We start from the raw sequence: 17,340 nt of genomic DNA, 5'->3' as shown, positions 1-17,340 counted from the left end.
ACCAAGTTGTCGTTTTGTTACACATTAACACAAGACTAGACAAGCACTAGCCTACACGAATATCCTGAGAATGCTAGCAAACACATGCAATCTGCAGGACAGTGTTTTTTTTTTTTTAAAAAAAAGGACAGAGCTGCAGTCCTTGTGCAGTCCTTGTGCATGTGTTTTACCTTCAAGGTAAAAAATTCTATCAACATTTAGGTCAAAGTCACTGTGCTATATATACACACAGGCTACTATTTCCAGATGACCAGCTCTAAAATCCTCTGCAGGACACTGTTATAATGGAATAATAACGGGGGGGCGAGCGCGAGCTCTGGAAATGGCACATTTCATGGTTTCAAGTTGCTAAATATGGCGAATTTTAGGGCTTCACTTTTTCTAAATCGTCTAACTTCGGAAAGCGACTTCGGCATGAATCGATCGTTTTGTTTTGTTTTTATACGACAGCACGATGGAAGGAGAGTAGGCATGCAGTCTTACCTCTGTTTCATTAAAGTGCTCCAGTAAATTGTTCCTGTTTTCCCCTTACATCCACATCACAGGCAGGCAGGCGAGCCCTATCGCTACTGTGATGGAGCGTAGATGTGAGACCATGATTCATACCATAGTCTCTCTCTCTCTCTCTCTCTCTCTCTCTCTCCCACACACACACAGACACACACACACACAGTTTTGGTCACTCCACCCTCACTGGAATTGCCGGCTCATCAGGAGCCACGTCCTGACCACTGCTGTACAGTATGTGTGTGTGTGTCCACAAGATTAGGTATATTTGACTGATTTGACCTTGTGGAAACATTTTGTTGATCTCTAGGAGAACATATATTTGGGGTGTTGTTTGTAACTTATTTCCTGTCTCAGTTTTTGCTTCAGGTTCTGTGACTGTTTTCATTAAATCTCTACACTGCATTTGCATTCTGCAGGACATTAATCATTTAAGGCACAATTTACCATCAAACATATATCTATATTAATATAACATTCAATATAACTTTGTAACTAAATATTAATCATGATATAATAAAATACATTGATGAGAGTTCCACTGAAATGATTAAAATATCATGTTAATATTAGATATACATTAGATCTAAATTAGAAATTCATTTCAATTTTTTTTTTTTTGCAGGAAATGTCTGGCGGTGGTGATGAAATAAAAAAATGTATGCTTAGTATTTTTCATTGTTGTTGCTTTCCCCTCATTTTTTTATGTTCCATGTGAACTGAAGCTCTTGACCTCTACCTGCAAGCGTTTATTCAAATGGCATGAATAAGCAGATATGCAGATGTTTTCATTAAAGTGGAAAATAGGTATACATGGTAAATAAAATCATGTTTTTGGTTTAAAAGAGTATGTTCATTAGAAATCAATAGAAAGTCGTAGAGGAGACACAAAAATCACTCAACATTTTGGCATTTATTGCATTGTGATAATACAGGGATGATTTTTATCTGGACACACCCGAGACAAAAATGTGCCTCAAGCCAACACATGAGCGGAGGAGAGGTTTGAGCAGAAGAGGGGAATGTTTTAAATAACATGCTGGTGAGAGGCATGAATAGAATTTGAGATCTCAGCACAAAAGTTTTTTGACGGAAAAGCCTAAAAAAACAATATTTGAAACTAATTTATTGAAAAGCCTTGCAATCAATAAATATTTATTTTTTAAATTTGTAATTTTTATGTAGTGTTAAAATATACTTTTGAAGGACATGAGCTTCCATGAAGCTTCCTTCCTGCACAGGGTCACATGGAGACCCTAGACACAAGGTTGGGGAAACCAAACCATCAAAGGGCACAATCATTCACACACCCATTCACACACTATGGGGTATTTAGAGATGCTAATCAGCTTTCAACACATGTCTTTGTTCTCTGGGAGGAAACCGGATTACCAGAGGAAACCCCCAAAACGCAATGAGAACATGCAATGAATATGCACAGATTTACAACAGAAGGATTCGGCCATTTTTATCCACACAGGCCGCTGAGGGACTTTCTTGTCATTTCAAAACTGGACTACTGCCTCTCTGCTGTCAAGTCAAGCTCTGAAGACAATTCAGCCTCTGCAAATAATCCAAAGTGCACTCATGCAACTTGTTTTCAATCTGCCTAAATTCTCCCACACCACCCCATTGCACCACCCCACTGGCTTCCAGTAGCTGCATACATCAGACACAAAACGCTGATGCTTGCCTACAAAGCCAAAAATGGACCAGCATCCTCTTACCTCAAAGCACTCACCACTCTTACCACTGCACCACGTTCTCTCCAATCCACTGCTCAAATGATCGCACCATCTCTCAGGGTACAAGGTAGATACTCATGGAGATTTTTTTCTGTTCTGGAGAGTCTCTGACTGTCTTCAGTTGACGGCTGAAGACCTACCTCTTCCTGAAATACCTAAATTAGCACTTACTTATTTTTCCTGTTTGTTTACATTTATATATAATATTACATATTACATTATACATATTAAAAAGCTATATCTCCTCCCAACAGAGTTTGAGACTGATGTTATCCTTGGTCTTAGTTACAACTAAAGAATTAAAAGGGTTCACGGTACAGAGACGTTAGCATAGTTAAAAGCAGAGAATATCAATGTTTAGCTCTGAAATTATAGCTTTGTTATATAGAGGCTATGTCAAATTCTTTCATATAGCTTTTTATCCAATTAAGATGGTAAATGTATATGCACGAAGGCATGCGACCAGTAACATTATCTGATTCCTGGCACAAAAATGGAGTGAAAGTGATTTAAACTTAAGATTTGTCCCAGGGGTATGTGGATGCTGTGCATCACCATCAAACCTTCAACAAACATCACACTGACTGAATATAACATAACTACTGGAAGACAAAAAAAGAATAAAAAGTGCAGTACATATACAGTGCACAAGTATTGGCGCCCCGAAGTTTGCTGTGTTGTGTTATAAGCTGAATTGAATTGGGTTAAATTTAGACTATATGTCCTATATTGGTTGCTTCTTTAACTAATCCCCTCTTAACTCATTACTGACTTATGCTGGTTGTAGTCCTCTAGGCAAAATTACAGTTTTCCATTTGGATAGAATGACATGTATAATGATGCCCAATGGGATAACTGAAGGTTTTATAACCAAGCCATGATTGTTACTTTTTAAGAATTCTGACCTGAGCTTGTTTTAGAGCTACATGGTCTCTTGAAGATGTTCTTTGTTCATGTATATTCTATAACAAACGCTGGAGCATCTCAGGAACAAATGCCAAAATTTCAGTCTCATTTTTTAGGTTCTAAACACAAATTCCTGTCTGAACCCCAACGTTTCTGCTAATCTAGTCAGTTTAAGCAAATACCGCCATCTGCTGGGCGCTTACTGTAACTGTTTTTTGTTTTTTTACGACAATGCACTCTACATACGGTAACATCACTTGTAACAAACTTGAGACCGTGGATGATGATGATGATAATAATAATAATAATAATAATAATAATAATAAACATGGTATTATACACGCAAAATCACATGCTCATTCACACCTAGGGACAATTTAGTCATGTATGTTTTTGGAAAAACATGAGGAAACCCATCTAGACTAGATTATGTGATAATGTATTTTTTTTCATTGTGTATTAAGTATCTTAAGCAAATTAAAGGAAAAAAAAAGGTCAAAGTAGCAGTAGGTGTGCACCATGGCTCATCTCGGCTGTTTACGTCACGCACGTCATGTTACGTCATCACTAGGCCATTTGTTAAAAAATACAAAAAAAACCCCAAAAACAAATAAGCACTCTAAAGTAAAATCATTTAATCACATTATCACGTGATACCCATGTATACCAAATGCTGTATGAATAAACCTCTCAACGCTTTAAAAGACTTTTATTTTGCATGTTCGTAATCCGGAAGCGTTTATTCTGTGCTACATTTTCAAAATAGCCACACATTTTTTTAACGTTTTAATTGCGTTATTTAACAAAAAAAAATGGCTTCTACAAAAGAATTATTACAGATGGACCTGTACGGTTTACTTGGAGTTGAAGGAAAAGCGACAGAGAAAGAGGTGCAGTAAAAAGTCCGAACTGATTCTTAAGACTCGTGTTAGTATGGTCAGCTAGCAGTGTGCTGACCGGCTGGTGTTAATGATGGAGCTGATGTGTGTGAAATGACTGAAACACTGTTACAGTGAATGAATAAATCAGCATTATAGTCCAGATGTTAGCGGCATTAGAGAGCAGATGTTGTGTTAGCTGGATGTTGTGTTAGATCAGGACTGTAACACTGTGCCACTGATCTTGAGTTAATGTAGCTGGATGATTTCTTCTGTCATACTTTCCAGCATTTCAACAAAACTTAAACATCATTTAAATGAAAGCAAGGTTTCCTTTTTAAAATAGTGAATATTTATTATTTTGATACTCTATGAAACAATGAATAACTACAGCCAAATACAGCCCACTTTCAGAAAAAAGGCACTAAACAGCGTTTCCTTGATCCAAGTGCTATAAGTACAGAAGATCTACCTTTGTCATATTTACAAAAGCACATATTTTTGCACCTTTAGCATATTTCTTTCATCTAGTCTACCTTTAGTTATTGGAAGTTAAGAACTGCTTATGTTGATGTACTGCCCCTTGATGCCCCTTGAGTTTTGATGCCCCTTGAACTTTTTGTCATGTTACAACCACAAACGTAAATGTATTTTATTGGGATTTTATGTGATAGACCAACACAAAGTGGCACATAATTGTGAAGTGGAAGGAAAATGAGAAAATTTTTGTGCGTTCTTATTTGCAGAATAGCTCAAGCTCAGTCAGATTAGATGGAGAGCGTCTGGACTGTGACTGGGCCATTCTAACACATGAATATGCTTCGATCTAAACCATTCCATCGTAGCTCTGGCTGTATGTTCAGGGTCATTGTCCTGCTGGAAGGTGAACCTCTGTCCTAGTCTCGAGTCTTTTGCAGACTCTAACAGGCTTTCTTCTAAGATTGCCCAGTATTTGGCTCCATCCATCTTCCTGTCAGCTCTGACCAGCTTCCCTGTCCCTGCTGAAGAGAAGCTTCCCCACAGCATGATGCTGTCACCACCATGTTCTACAGTGGGGATGGTGTGTTCAGGGTAATGTGCAGTGTTAGTTTTTTGTCACACTTTGCATTTAGGCCAGAATGTTCAATTCTGATTTCATCTGACCAGAGCACCTTCCTCCACATGTTTGCTGTGTCCTCCACATGGCTTGATGCAAACTGCAAACAGGACTTTTTATGGCTTTCTTTCAACAATGGCTTTCTTCCTGCCACTCTTCCATAAAGGCCAGATTTGTGGAGTGCATGACTAATAGTTGTCCAGTGGACAGATTCTCCCACCTGAGCTGTGGATCTCTGCAGCTCCTCCAGAGTTACCATAGGCCTCTTGGCTGCTTCTCTGATTAATGCTCTCCTTGCTCTGTCAGTTTAGGTAGACGGCCATGTCTTGGTAGGTTTGCAGTTGTGCCATACTCTTTCCATTTTCAGGTAATGGATTGAACAGTGCTCTGTGAGATGTTCAAAGCTTTTTTTTTATAAACTAACCCTTCTTTAAACTTCTTCACAACTGTATCCCTTTATGTTCCTTGGGATTCATGATGTTGTTTGTTCACTAATGTTGTCTAACAAACCTCTGAGGGCTTCACAGAACAGCTGTATTTATACTGAGATTACACACAGACTCTAGATTTACAATTAGATTTACTAATTAGGTGACTTCTGAAGGATTTTAGTTAGGGGCATCAGAATAAAGGGGGCTGAATACAAATGCACAACAGACTTTTTAGATTTTCATTTGTAAAATAATCTTGAAAACCATTTATCATTTTTCTTTTCCACATTGTGTTGGTCTATAGCATAAAATCCCCAAAAAATACATTTACGTTTTTGGTTGTAATGTGACAAAATGTGAAAAGCCAAAGGGGCATGAATACTTTTGTAAAGAACTGTACATTTAAAGCTTTAAACGTTCAGTGACTCTTAAACTATGGGCAGTTAGGAACTCCTTTATGTTTGCTAAAAACACGCAGACAAACAAAAAGTCAGACAAATAGACAGATCTTCAGTCCCGGTTCAAGGTTATTTATTTGTCATGCATATTATATACATGTAATGTAATGCAGTGAAATGTTTTTTTTCTTAGTTCCTCATCAACAATAAACAGAACCAACAACAAAAAGGACCTACACACATAATACAGAGAGAATATAATGAAATATGCTAAACATATAATAAAATAAACATATAACATATAGAATATAATGAAATATACTAAAATATAGTAGTTTATAGAGAAATGTAATGTGGCTCGATGTGAGAAACGCCCATCAGTCACATATACCAGTACTTTTGATTGCACTGAGAATGGGTGGGTTTTAAGCAAAAGGTACCATGTTCTCAGTTTTTTGACACTTCTAGATGTTAAATGAAATCTGAAGCTCTAAAATCTTGTCTAATATTCATCTTTTGGCCGTATTGCTCATTAGTTCAGTGTGTTGTGTATCAGATCACAAACTGAACTGTCTCATGTAATTATCCAACCTGATGTTCACTGTGAGACTGTGTAACTAATGAGATATCTTTAGACAGACTGGCTGTTTTTCCCTCTTCTTTTGTTACATTGGCTCCTTACCCAGCATGATCTTTGCAGAAAGCATAGGGTGGAGGCATTAAAAACCTTTCTACATTTTACACCATTCTAAATGTCAAAGTGTATTTTAAACTTCATTGTGTTCAGAGGTGACATCTGACTAATTTTCCCAGACTGCTGCTCATATGTAAACAATTATACCAACTAGGCATAACATTATGACCACCCGCCTAATACTGTGTTGGTTTCCCTTTTGCTGCCAGAACAGATCTGACCCATCATGCACTGTGTATTCTGACACCTATCTATCTTCTTCAGCAACAGTAGCTCGTGTGTTGGATCGGATCACATGGGCCAGGTTTCGCTCCCCACGTGCATCAATGAGCCTTGGCTGTCCATGATCCTTTCACTGGTTCACCACTGTTCCTTCCCTGGACCACTTTTGGAGATTCTCTGATGCAGTTTTCTAGCCATCACAATTTGTCAAACTCACTCAAATCCTTACGCTTGCCCATTTTTCCTGCTTCTAACACATCAACGTTGAGGACAAAATGTTCACTTGCTGCGTAATATATCCCACCCACTAACAGGTGCCATGATGAGGAGATCATCAGTGTTATTCACTTCACCTCTCACTGCTCATAATGTTATGGCTGATCGGTGTACGAAGAAAAGGTTTTAGGACATCAGTCAGCTCTTATTCTGTAAATTCCTGCTTTTTTCTGTCTTTACACGCAAATCGCAGATAGACCTCGGCATGTCTCAGGTTATTAGTTTATCGGAAGATAACATGCTTACTAATAAAGAGGATGGTTCTAAAGTACCTGTATGGCTTTGTTACCTGTGTGTAAGCTTTAAATTCAACTTAGGGCCTTGATAAAATCATGCAAGTTAAATAGCAATGTACTATTTACAAGTTTCGCTTTCTCAAGTACGCCAATTGATACGCATTTGGTCCTGAGAGCTTGGTTACTGAAACAGCTGAGAGCTTTTTAGGTGCAGCATTGGGAGTGGGATGGAGTTTGGCTTCAAGAGAACTGTGATTTCAGACGAGAAAAGCTGTGCTGACTGAGATAAATACAGATCAGTGCTTGTTTAATGCTACATCCACAGATGGCACTCTTGTACCAGTATAACTCAGACCAAATCCACCGCCGCAGTGCTTGCGTGCCTGGCTCGTGATGAGAATGATGCAGAGCAGGGGCTCTCAAACGTTTTTCTGGCTACAGTACACCCTTTCAATGATCTTTTAAGCCAAGTAGCATGGGAAATATATCTGACACTATAAAAGGCATTTCAGCAATTTGCCATATTTTGAAGATATAGAAATGATAGATAGTGAGACAGTCAATCTGTAAATCTCATTTCATATATTTCCATTTTGAAACATTTGACTTGGTCCTGTATTGGGTTTAGTAGTCTGTGCTTAATCTCCTTTTTCATAAGCCATTTTTCTTTGTCACAACATGATTAAGTTCAACCCTCTGCAGCTGGTTGTTTTGGTGCTCAGGAATTCTTCCTTAATTACTTGTTCAATCCATTTTAATCGTATCTTTAGTAGTGCCAGATTTTCTGATACTACAAAGTACTCTTGTACTTGTGCTATATCATCATATACACCAAACAGCCATAACATTAAAACCACAGAGAGGTGAAGTGAATAACATCGATTATCTCGTTAGGGGTGGGTTATATTAGGCACCAAGAGAACAGTCGGTTTTCAAAGTTGATGAGGACAAAATGTAGTGTATGTGTAAGGATCCGAGCATCTCCAAAACATATCTGTGTCTTATGGGGTGTTCCTGGTATGCATTGGTTAGTATCTAGCAAAAGTGGTCCAATGAAGGACAACCGGGCATGTGTGCCCAAGACTCACTCATGCAGGTAGGGCGTGAAGGCTGGCCTGTCTGGTTCAATCTCACAGAATAACACATATTGCTGAAAAAGTTCATTCTTGCTATGATAGAAAAGTGTCAGGACACACAGCTTGCTGTGTATGGGGCTGTGTAGCAGAAGACCAGTCAGAGTGCCCATGGCAAAAGCTCCTATAATGAGCACGTGAGCATCAAAACTGTACCATGCAGCAGTGGGAAAAAGGTGGCCTGGTCTAATGAATTACATGTCCTTTTACACAATATGGCCAGCTAGGTGTGTGTGCATGTGAAAGCACCAGGACACTTTGTTACTTTGAGACACATACCACCTACCTAAACGGTGTTGTAGAGAAACTACAGCCCTTCATAGCAATACTATACCCTAATGCCACGCTGTTACACTGCAGAAAATGTTCAGGTATAGTTTGAGGAACATTGCTTGAAAAACTTGGCATCCAGATTCCCCAGATCTCAGTTTGACGAAGGATCTGTGGGATGTTTTGGGCAAACAAGTCTGATCCATGGAGACCCCACCACACAGCTTAAAGGCCTTAAAGGACATGTTGCTAATGTCTCTGTGCTGTATGATCAGAGCTGTTTTGGTGGCATGAGGGGGACAAATGCAATCATGATATAGTAAAGGTATAGAATGACTCTGTTCATTATGTAATGGTCTGTACACTGGATAAATAGTAGGGATGTGACGATAGAAAAAAGTCAAATTTGTTACAGTGGTTTCTCATTTTTTGCTATTATAAATTAGCTTTGTTAGAATATGTGCCTTAGGTTTCTCTTTTCAACTGATTAAAATATTCAGCATTAAAAGAAAGCAATCATCTAAAACTTAATTGTGTTCTATTCAGTGACTCAGTATTTCAGTGATCCATTCAGACTCTTGGCAGCATATAACAAATAAACTGGGCATTGAAATGAAATGTATTAGATTAACTTTATTGATCTCAAAGGAAAAATTTGAGAAAAATATAGTCATATGCCACTCAGTCCACCGAGTTCAGATTCCATCCTGCAACTTTATTGCTGTAAGGCTGTAACTCTTTCACTGTATCAGCTAGGTTTCGTTAAAGTTCTCCCACGTGTATAGTATGTATGGACAATAACGCATTTTGACGTATGAGGAAAAATTAGTTGATGACTTCTATCCTGATTGTGATCCACAGCAACTTTTTAACAATTAATCCTATGCTAAAACAAGAACATGTACTCATTGTCCACCTCTATTCTGCCAATTATGTGGCAGCAGCACAACACATAAAATCATGCAGATGCAGGTCAAGTGCTTCAGTTTAAATTCATATTAAACATGAGAATGGAGAAAACGTGTGATCTCTCTGTCTGTCTTTAATCGTGGCATTGTTGGTGCCAGATGTGCTGGTTTGAGTATTTCACAACTTCTGATTTCTAGAGTTTACATAGAATGGTGCGAAAAACAAAAAACGTTGAGTGAGCATCAGTTCTGTTGGTGGAACTGACTTGCTGAGTATAGAGGTCAGATTGGTTTGTGCTTCCAGGAAGGATACAGTAGCATGTATAATCTCTTTACATCTGTGGTGAGCAGAAAAGCTTCTCAGCATGCACAAAATGTCAAACCCTGAGGTGGATCTTAAGCTACAACAGCAAAAGGTTCCATACCATATCAGGTTCCATTCCTGTCAGTCGAGAACAAGAATCTGAGGCGATCATGTGCACAAACTGGACAGTGAAGACTGGGTAAAGACCATGTGATTTTTCCCTCAACTTCAACAGTCCAGATTTGGTAAGTTGAGATGCTTTTCTGCTTCACAGTTGTGAAGAGTGATTATTTGAGTTACTATAGACTTCTTGTTAGCTCAGAGCAGTCTAGTCATTCGCCTCTTTTCTTTCTCATACTTTTTCTTAATCTGTATCTGCATGACTTTATGCATTGTGCTGATGCCACATGATTGGTTGATTTAGACAGCTGGATGTGCATGCTTTTTTTATTTTAATGAAATGATGCAGAGTATTTGCCAAACAAGTAACTATGAAATAGATGTTATAGAACGTATTAAAAGAAGCGTATTGCAACCAGCACTTGTGCTATTCTAGAAGATTCATCAAAGCCACTTGACCAGTCAGAATCAAGAACAGTATTCTTAGCCTGTATTTCACTGTTTGTTCATACTGAATATTAAGCAGTACATTTTATGTCTGTTTATATGTCTGTTTTTATATTGCTGAGGAATATGGTGCAAAATGAGTGTACCTCCCTGGGTAACATTACTAACAGGCATCCACTGGCAATGTAAGCTTGGTCATCCGTCTAAAAGTTAGCCTTGACCCTTATTATGCTGTGTGAAAACATGTCATACAGATATGTTTATAAACTAACCAATTATCAAATTGGGCAAATATTTTTTCCTAGAATTTTGATTCTCATGTCAATAGCTACATGAAGAATTGGTGCATATAGTCCATCTTGGGAACAAGCTCATAGACATTTGCGCTATTACATCTTGGACCATGGACCATGCAGCAGTGGAAGAAGGTGGCCTGGTCTAATAAATCACATTTCCTGTTCCACAATATGGCCAGCTAGGTGCGTGTGCATGTGAAAGCACCACGATACTTTTACTTTGACACATACTACCTACTTAAATGTTGTTGTATACAAACTACATGGACAGAAAATCAAATTAGCCCTCCTTTCTTACAGGTTTTAAATTGAACCGAGTGTAAACTTATCGGCTGCGCTCTTTTTGAGCCTTATCTAAAAAGCGAGAGAACTTAAACTCAGATATGGATCATACCTCATGGGAAACACTTTGTTTTCCCTTGGCTAATTATTTCCCCCCAGCGTGGTGGATTAGAGGCAAGGTAAAGAGTGTAAGCATAGAAAACAGGGAAGTGCGTATCGACGTGTCTAAATTCCCAGGTCAAGGCCAGCGAACAATGTTTAGATAATGATGTTTAGTTTTGGAAAGCCAACCACGTGAACCATGACTTGTTGGATTATTAGGATAAAGACACGTGTATATTTGCTGTTGCCAGATTTGGTGGGTGGTGGTCTTAGCTCTCCAACATAGTTGTTTTTCCTTGCAGAAAATTTCATTGCTACAAATAGATAAAAAAGGACTCCCATAATGGCTGTAGATATGTGCTGGTAATCAGGTATATGATGTACAGTAATATGTGCACATGCTCACTTTAAAACAACATTTGTGTTCGGGTAAGGATAATAATCACAGAGCTGTTCACATATCCTGTCAGTGGATAAAAATCTGTTGAGTATGATTTGAATTGAAGGCAATTGTCAGTTCAATAATGACTTTCACTATCAGATTCATTCATCTCTATTTTTATGTTTTCGACACAATTCACATTTTAAAACTCTTCATATAGATATCTAAGAGGAAAGAAAGTAAAAACGCGATGTAAAATTACAAAAGCGCATGAAAAAATCCTGCTGAAACCCTGGGGGCATGTGTGCACTAATAAAATAACAAGTAGATGACTGCTGTATACAAAACACTGTCTTAATATTTTCTTTTCTTATTTAGCTAATTCTTTACCGTTCAAAGCAGTATAACGCTGAATAGTTCACACTCATGTCACATGCTACCATTAACCTTTGCCTTGTGTACAGAAGCTGAGAGCTGGAAAACACATCCAAGCACGCAAATCCAACAACAAAAAAACAAACAAATCCAACAACATTTAGGGAAACATGGAAAGTTTCTTAATTTTTTTGTTTGGGTCAGATTTGTTTTTGTTTGTTTGTTTTGTCTCAGAATAATCTTATTGTGTTTTTGTTTAATTTGTGGAGCTGTGCATCATGTGTCCATCATGCCTTTCAGCCCTTGCTTAATTGAAGATCCTTTCCCAACATTAGTGTCACTCTGAATCCCACTTTCCTCTACTGATTTTGTTCTTTCAGTTAACTTTGCCCTCTTAATCAGAAGCATATTGTCATAAACGTCACAAACGATTGGATAATACGTGCAGTGTAAATTAGTTAAGACTACTGGAGCTTTGAGTTGCTGTTTAGAGTAACAGCTTTTTGACTTTAAAAGCTTGATTTTGCAGTTTCTCTTCTGTTATGTGTATAACATGTGCACGAAAAGAGAGCCAAGGACAAACAATGATGAGAAGAGCCTAAATAGTGTGTGTGTGTGTGTGTGTGTGTTTATAATAGAATTAAAATATAGAAATATCTGAGTTTTGGCCTTGTGGAGACATTTGGCTGGCCTTCTTGAAGAGAAAATAGTGTTTACTGTTCAGAAAAACTGCAGCTTTTATTTAAAAAAAAGCTTTCTTTTGGCTCCTGGGGGTTAAGCTTAGGGTTAGATATGATGTAGATAACATAGCATTAATTAGATAATATAGCATTAATAATTATGACAGTGGAAGGTTCTCCCAAGGGCAGTGGGAGAGTAAGACACATGCGTGTGTGAGTTTAATAATGTGTTTTTTTTTTTTTTGTCAAACCCCCTTCAGCTTGCATCCTTTGAGGTTAAATATGAAGAGGATAAAAACAGTCAGTAGTAACATTCAGCCGGCTCATGCCATTATAAACTTGTGGTGAACCGTTATTGCCACCTTTTTTTTTTTCTTTTTCTTAATTTCTAGAATATTTCATATTGTGTTTTCCTGGGACTGTCACCCCTTTCCGTGATTCCTCCCCTTTATACGTTTTAGTTCTGCACTGTTCTTTGCCAGTAACGGCATGAATAACAATAGAGTCTGAAATTTTATCATGATCTTGTTTGCCAAGAAGCATACAGTGGCTTGGAGAGATCCCAAGAAAAGCAGTCCCTTCGTTTTCTGAAACCTAGTAAGACATGAACATACTATTCAAATGTCAAAGGATGTGGAGTGAAATTTGGGTTTTTTTTTTGCAGGAGAGTAATTGGCGGAGTTCTGCCTGAATCACGCATGCTACAGTGTACTTTCCTAACCACAGCAGTGGCCTGCAAAATGATTTTTTAAATTTAATTATTTTTGTTCTTATTTAGATCAAGAAAGCATACAGACAGAAAGCTTTATCCTGCCATCCAGACAAGAACCCAGATAATCCCAAAGCTGGTGAGTTGGTTTCACATTTCTACATATGTTCAGTGGCAACTTTAATAGGAACAACTATACACCTGCTTATTCATCCAGTTATTCATCAATTACCAGTCCATCGTGTGGTTGCAGTGCAGTACCAAAAAAAATCATGCAGATACACATCAAGAGCTTCACATCAACCATCAGAATAGAAAGAAATGTGATCATAATTATTTTGGAATGGTTGTTGGTGTCGGATGGCTTGGTTTGGTATTGCTCCACACTTCCTCACATTTAAACACAATGATGTGAGAAAACCAAAGATGGATGAAATGGATGAAAGGTGTGAGAGGAGAATGGTCATACTGTTTTGAGCTAAACCACTCTTTCTAACAGTGGTGAGCAGAAGAGCATCACGGAACACCTTGAGGAGGATAGTCTGCAACAGCAGAACACCACTCGACTCCTGTCTGCCATGAACGAGAATCTGACGCTCCAGTAGGATCAGCAAGCATGATAGAAATAGACCAGGCGATGTGTTTTGTAGTGTAACCTGCTTCCTCCAAAATCTGATAAATTCTGAATATTATGCCCTTAGATTTCATTACATTCAAATTCAAGGTTTATTGGTCAATTACACAAGCATGCATAATACCACATGGAGTCAAAAGCGACTGTCATAAAAAAAATATGATAGAATAAAATAGAATAGAATAAAGAATAGAATCAGAATAAAATAAAACTAGATTAGTAGTGGAATTACAATAAAATAGAATTTAACTTTGCAGGAAGGAAAATGTGTAGAAAATATAAAAATATAAGGGAACATGAAAAAAATAAACAAAAACAAAGATAGTGTGGTGGCAGCTGGCCTTATCTCTGCCATCTTGGAAATGTCCCATTTGGGTGAAAAGAATAATTGAACTAACTTCCATGTCTGTATAAAAAAACTCAGAAACCTCTTGGGATTGTTGTGTGTGAAAATCGCAGGAGATCAGCAGTTTCTGAAATACTCAAACCAGCCCATCTGCCCATTTCCCCCACTTTTGTGTTTGATGTGAACATTAACTGAAGCTCTTGATGTGTATCTGCATGATGTAAAATGACTGCATGAATGACCCAGGGGTAATGGTGTTTCTATTAAAGTGGCCATATTTAAACTTTTACTCATTTGGTAGATTCCTTTACCCAAAGTGAGGAGGAATCCAGTCATTGCACAAAACTGCACTTTAAGGGTTAATGTCTTTGCGTTGTGGCCCAACAGTGGCTGTCTGGTACTCATGGGATAAGAACCACTACATAGTTTATATACATTTTAAACAGAAATGCCTTTGTAGCAGGAAGTTTAGATTTAACAGAAAGTTTATATTTCTGTCGTATTGTACTGTTTATAGAAACACTCGGCCATACCATTTTAGTGATGTACTTTTCTTGTCGGTAACAGCATGACTAACAAGGACTTAAAATCTTATCATGATCTCATTTCCCATGATGCATTTGTCATGTTCATGGGAGAAAAGGTTTGGATACATTCCACCAACACAGGGTAGCAGGAACAAGCGTAGGCTAGTTGTCGCTAGTTCAGTGCACAGTTTGAAGATCTGGCATATCTCTCTTTCATCTACTGAAATCTGGAATTAAATGTAAACAATAGGCTTTTAATAAGATGAATAAGATATTTCATGTGCAGGTATAGATTATGTATGAACACAGTTTTCTGAGTCATCTTAGTGTTGCAGCTACTTGTTAAAATGCTAGACAGTTCGAACAAGTTATTGTGATTTGGTATACGCTAGTGGAATCAATCTCTCTCACACTACCATCTCATAGAATCGTCAGGTTTACAGTGGATATAAAAAGTCTACACACCCCTGTTAAAAAAGCAGGTTTTTGTGATGTAAAAAAAAATCAAACCAGATAAATCATGCCAGAATTCTTTCTACCCTCAATCAGAACTTTTTTTAATCGAGAAAAAATGTTATAATAATAAAATAATAACAATTAACCCAAAATCATGGTAAGTGTACACACCCCAAAACTAATACTGCTTTTAATACACCACCCAGTCATTGTGGGTAAGAGACTATCAGTGTGCTATATTGGACAATATTTGTCCCACTGGGGGAAGTGGTAGCTCAGTAGTAGTGGTGTTGGACTAACCCTCAGAAGGTTGTTAGCTTAAATCCCAGCTCCACCATGCAGCTGCTCTAATGCCCTCTAGCAAGGCTCTAAACCCTAAATTGCGCTGTTGTATAGAAATGTAAGTCGCTCTGGATAAAATATTTTCATACTCTTTCTTGCAAAATCATTCTAGATCCACTAAACTGAAAGGGCATTTCCTGTGCACAGTTCTCTAAGTCACCCCACAGATTTTTAGTTCTGGGGTCTGGCTAGCTCATTCAAAAACACTTCTTTTAGTTACATCCTTCCTTTGTTGATGTTGGTTGTAATTTTTGGGTCATAGTTTTGCTGTAAAGTGAAATTTCTTTTAATTTCAGCTTAATATCAAATACCTGAAGTTTTTGCACTAAAATCATTTGATATTTGCAGCTATTCCTGATTCCCACCACCTTGAATAAAGCCCCAATTCTGGCTGAAGAAAAGCAGCTCTAAAGCATGATGCTGCCGCCACCATGCTGCACTGTGAATGTGTTGATCTTTTAGTCATGTGCTTTTTTTTTTTCACCGCACGTACCTTTCAGAATTTTAGAATTATTTCACCTTTTGGAATTGGTCTCATTAGATCAGAAAATATTTTGCTATATGGTTTGGTGTGTGATTCAATTGAGCTTGGATGTTTTTTTGTTAGAAAGGGCAACCCTTTCCCATAGCCTAGACTTGTATAGAATATGAGATTGTTCTCACATGCTGAGGGTAATCAGTACTTGTCAGATTTTTCTGCAGCTCTTTTAATGTTGCTGTAGGTCTCTTGGCAGCCTCCCTGGTACGATGTTGTCTTGTGCTTTTATAAATTTTGGAGGGACATCCTGTTCTTGGCGAAGTCACTGTGGTGCTCTTTTTTTTCTGTTTGTTAATGATGGCCTTTACGGTGTTCCATTAGACAAAAATTCCTTGTGTTTTTCCTCATGATCGATACTTTTCAACAAGCTGTTTGCAGGTCCGTGGCTTCAGCAGTTGAATCAAGCCAAAAGAAAATCAATAGATTAGAAACAGCTGAGGTGAACTTGAAGGTTAATCAGAATAATTTCATTGATGTCAGCTGCATGATAATTACTTTTAACATGAGACTGAATGTGATTTGTTCATTCTGAACATCCGCATTTATAAAATAATGTGTCCACTTATGCAACCAGGCTATTCTTCACGAAACAACAAAACAGTTCTGAAATTAATTAATTATATATATATATATATATATATATATATATACAAACCTGCCATTTGTAGTATTTGTACACCAAATATAACCTATTACTAGATTCCTAGATATTTTTTTTAAGAAAACAAATTAAAATGAGCAGAATTATCTGCCAAAAGAATAAGACTAATTCAAACCTGAAATGAGTATTACAAATGACTACAAGCCTTCATAGTCTTTATTTTGTTTTATTGTACTCTTTTAATAGGAACTACGAGCTAAATATATCAATAATCTGGGAATTGTCACTTGCTAAATGGCTACAGAAAAGATACAGAAAGATCTTTAAATGTGAATACAAAGTGGCTCAAAGAAAGTAAGGATTTGTCTTGTGACCCACACTATTGTTGTTCTGATGCTGCCCCTTTTCACTGATTGTTTACTGTGTAGTTATATATAATGTTTTTTGTTTATGCTCGTCTGACATTGTCACACCATAATTACTACTGGATTTGTCCATA

General features: G+C 37.6%; 2 protein-coding genes across 5 annotated transcripts in view; one reads left to right on the top strand and one right to left on the bottom strand.

The window, feature by feature from the left end:
* Positions 1–665, bottom strand: part of inf2 (inverted formin 2) — a 38,989-nt gene extending 38,324 nt beyond the window's left edge. For 3 of the 4 annotated variants that reach the window (XM_058399189.1, XM_058399190.1, XM_058399191.1), the window contains exon 1: positions 484–655. The gene's annotated coding sequence lies outside the window, so the exon portion shown is untranslated. Of the gene's footprint in view, positions 1–483 lie in introns of all 4 variants that reach the window. The other variant, XM_058399192.1, reaches the window with a different exon arrangement.
* A 3,207-nt stretch (positions 666–3,872) lies between these two features.
* The window catches only part of dnajc17 (DnaJ (Hsp40) homolog, subfamily C, member 17), a 54,724-nt gene continuing 41,256 nt past the window's right edge, over positions 3,873–17,340 (top strand). Inside the window, exons 1-2 of the mRNA XM_058399117.1 lie at positions 3,873–4,048; positions 13,467–13,536. Coding sequence (XP_058255100.1) covers positions 3,971–4,048; positions 13,467–13,536 — 148 coding nt within the window. The 5' untranslated portion in view covers positions 3,873–3,970. The remainder of the gene's footprint in view (positions 4,049–13,466; positions 13,537–17,340) is intronic.

This window comes from Hemibagrus wyckioides, linkage group LG09 (assembly GCF_019097595.1).
Source record: "Hemibagrus wyckioides isolate EC202008001 linkage group LG09, SWU_Hwy_1.0, whole genome shotgun sequence".
NCBI lineage: Eukaryota > Metazoa > Chordata > Actinopteri > Siluriformes > Bagridae > Hemibagrus > Hemibagrus wyckioides.
Note: the sequence above shows the minus strand (reverse complement) of the source record. Positions and strands in the feature narration are given on the sequence as shown.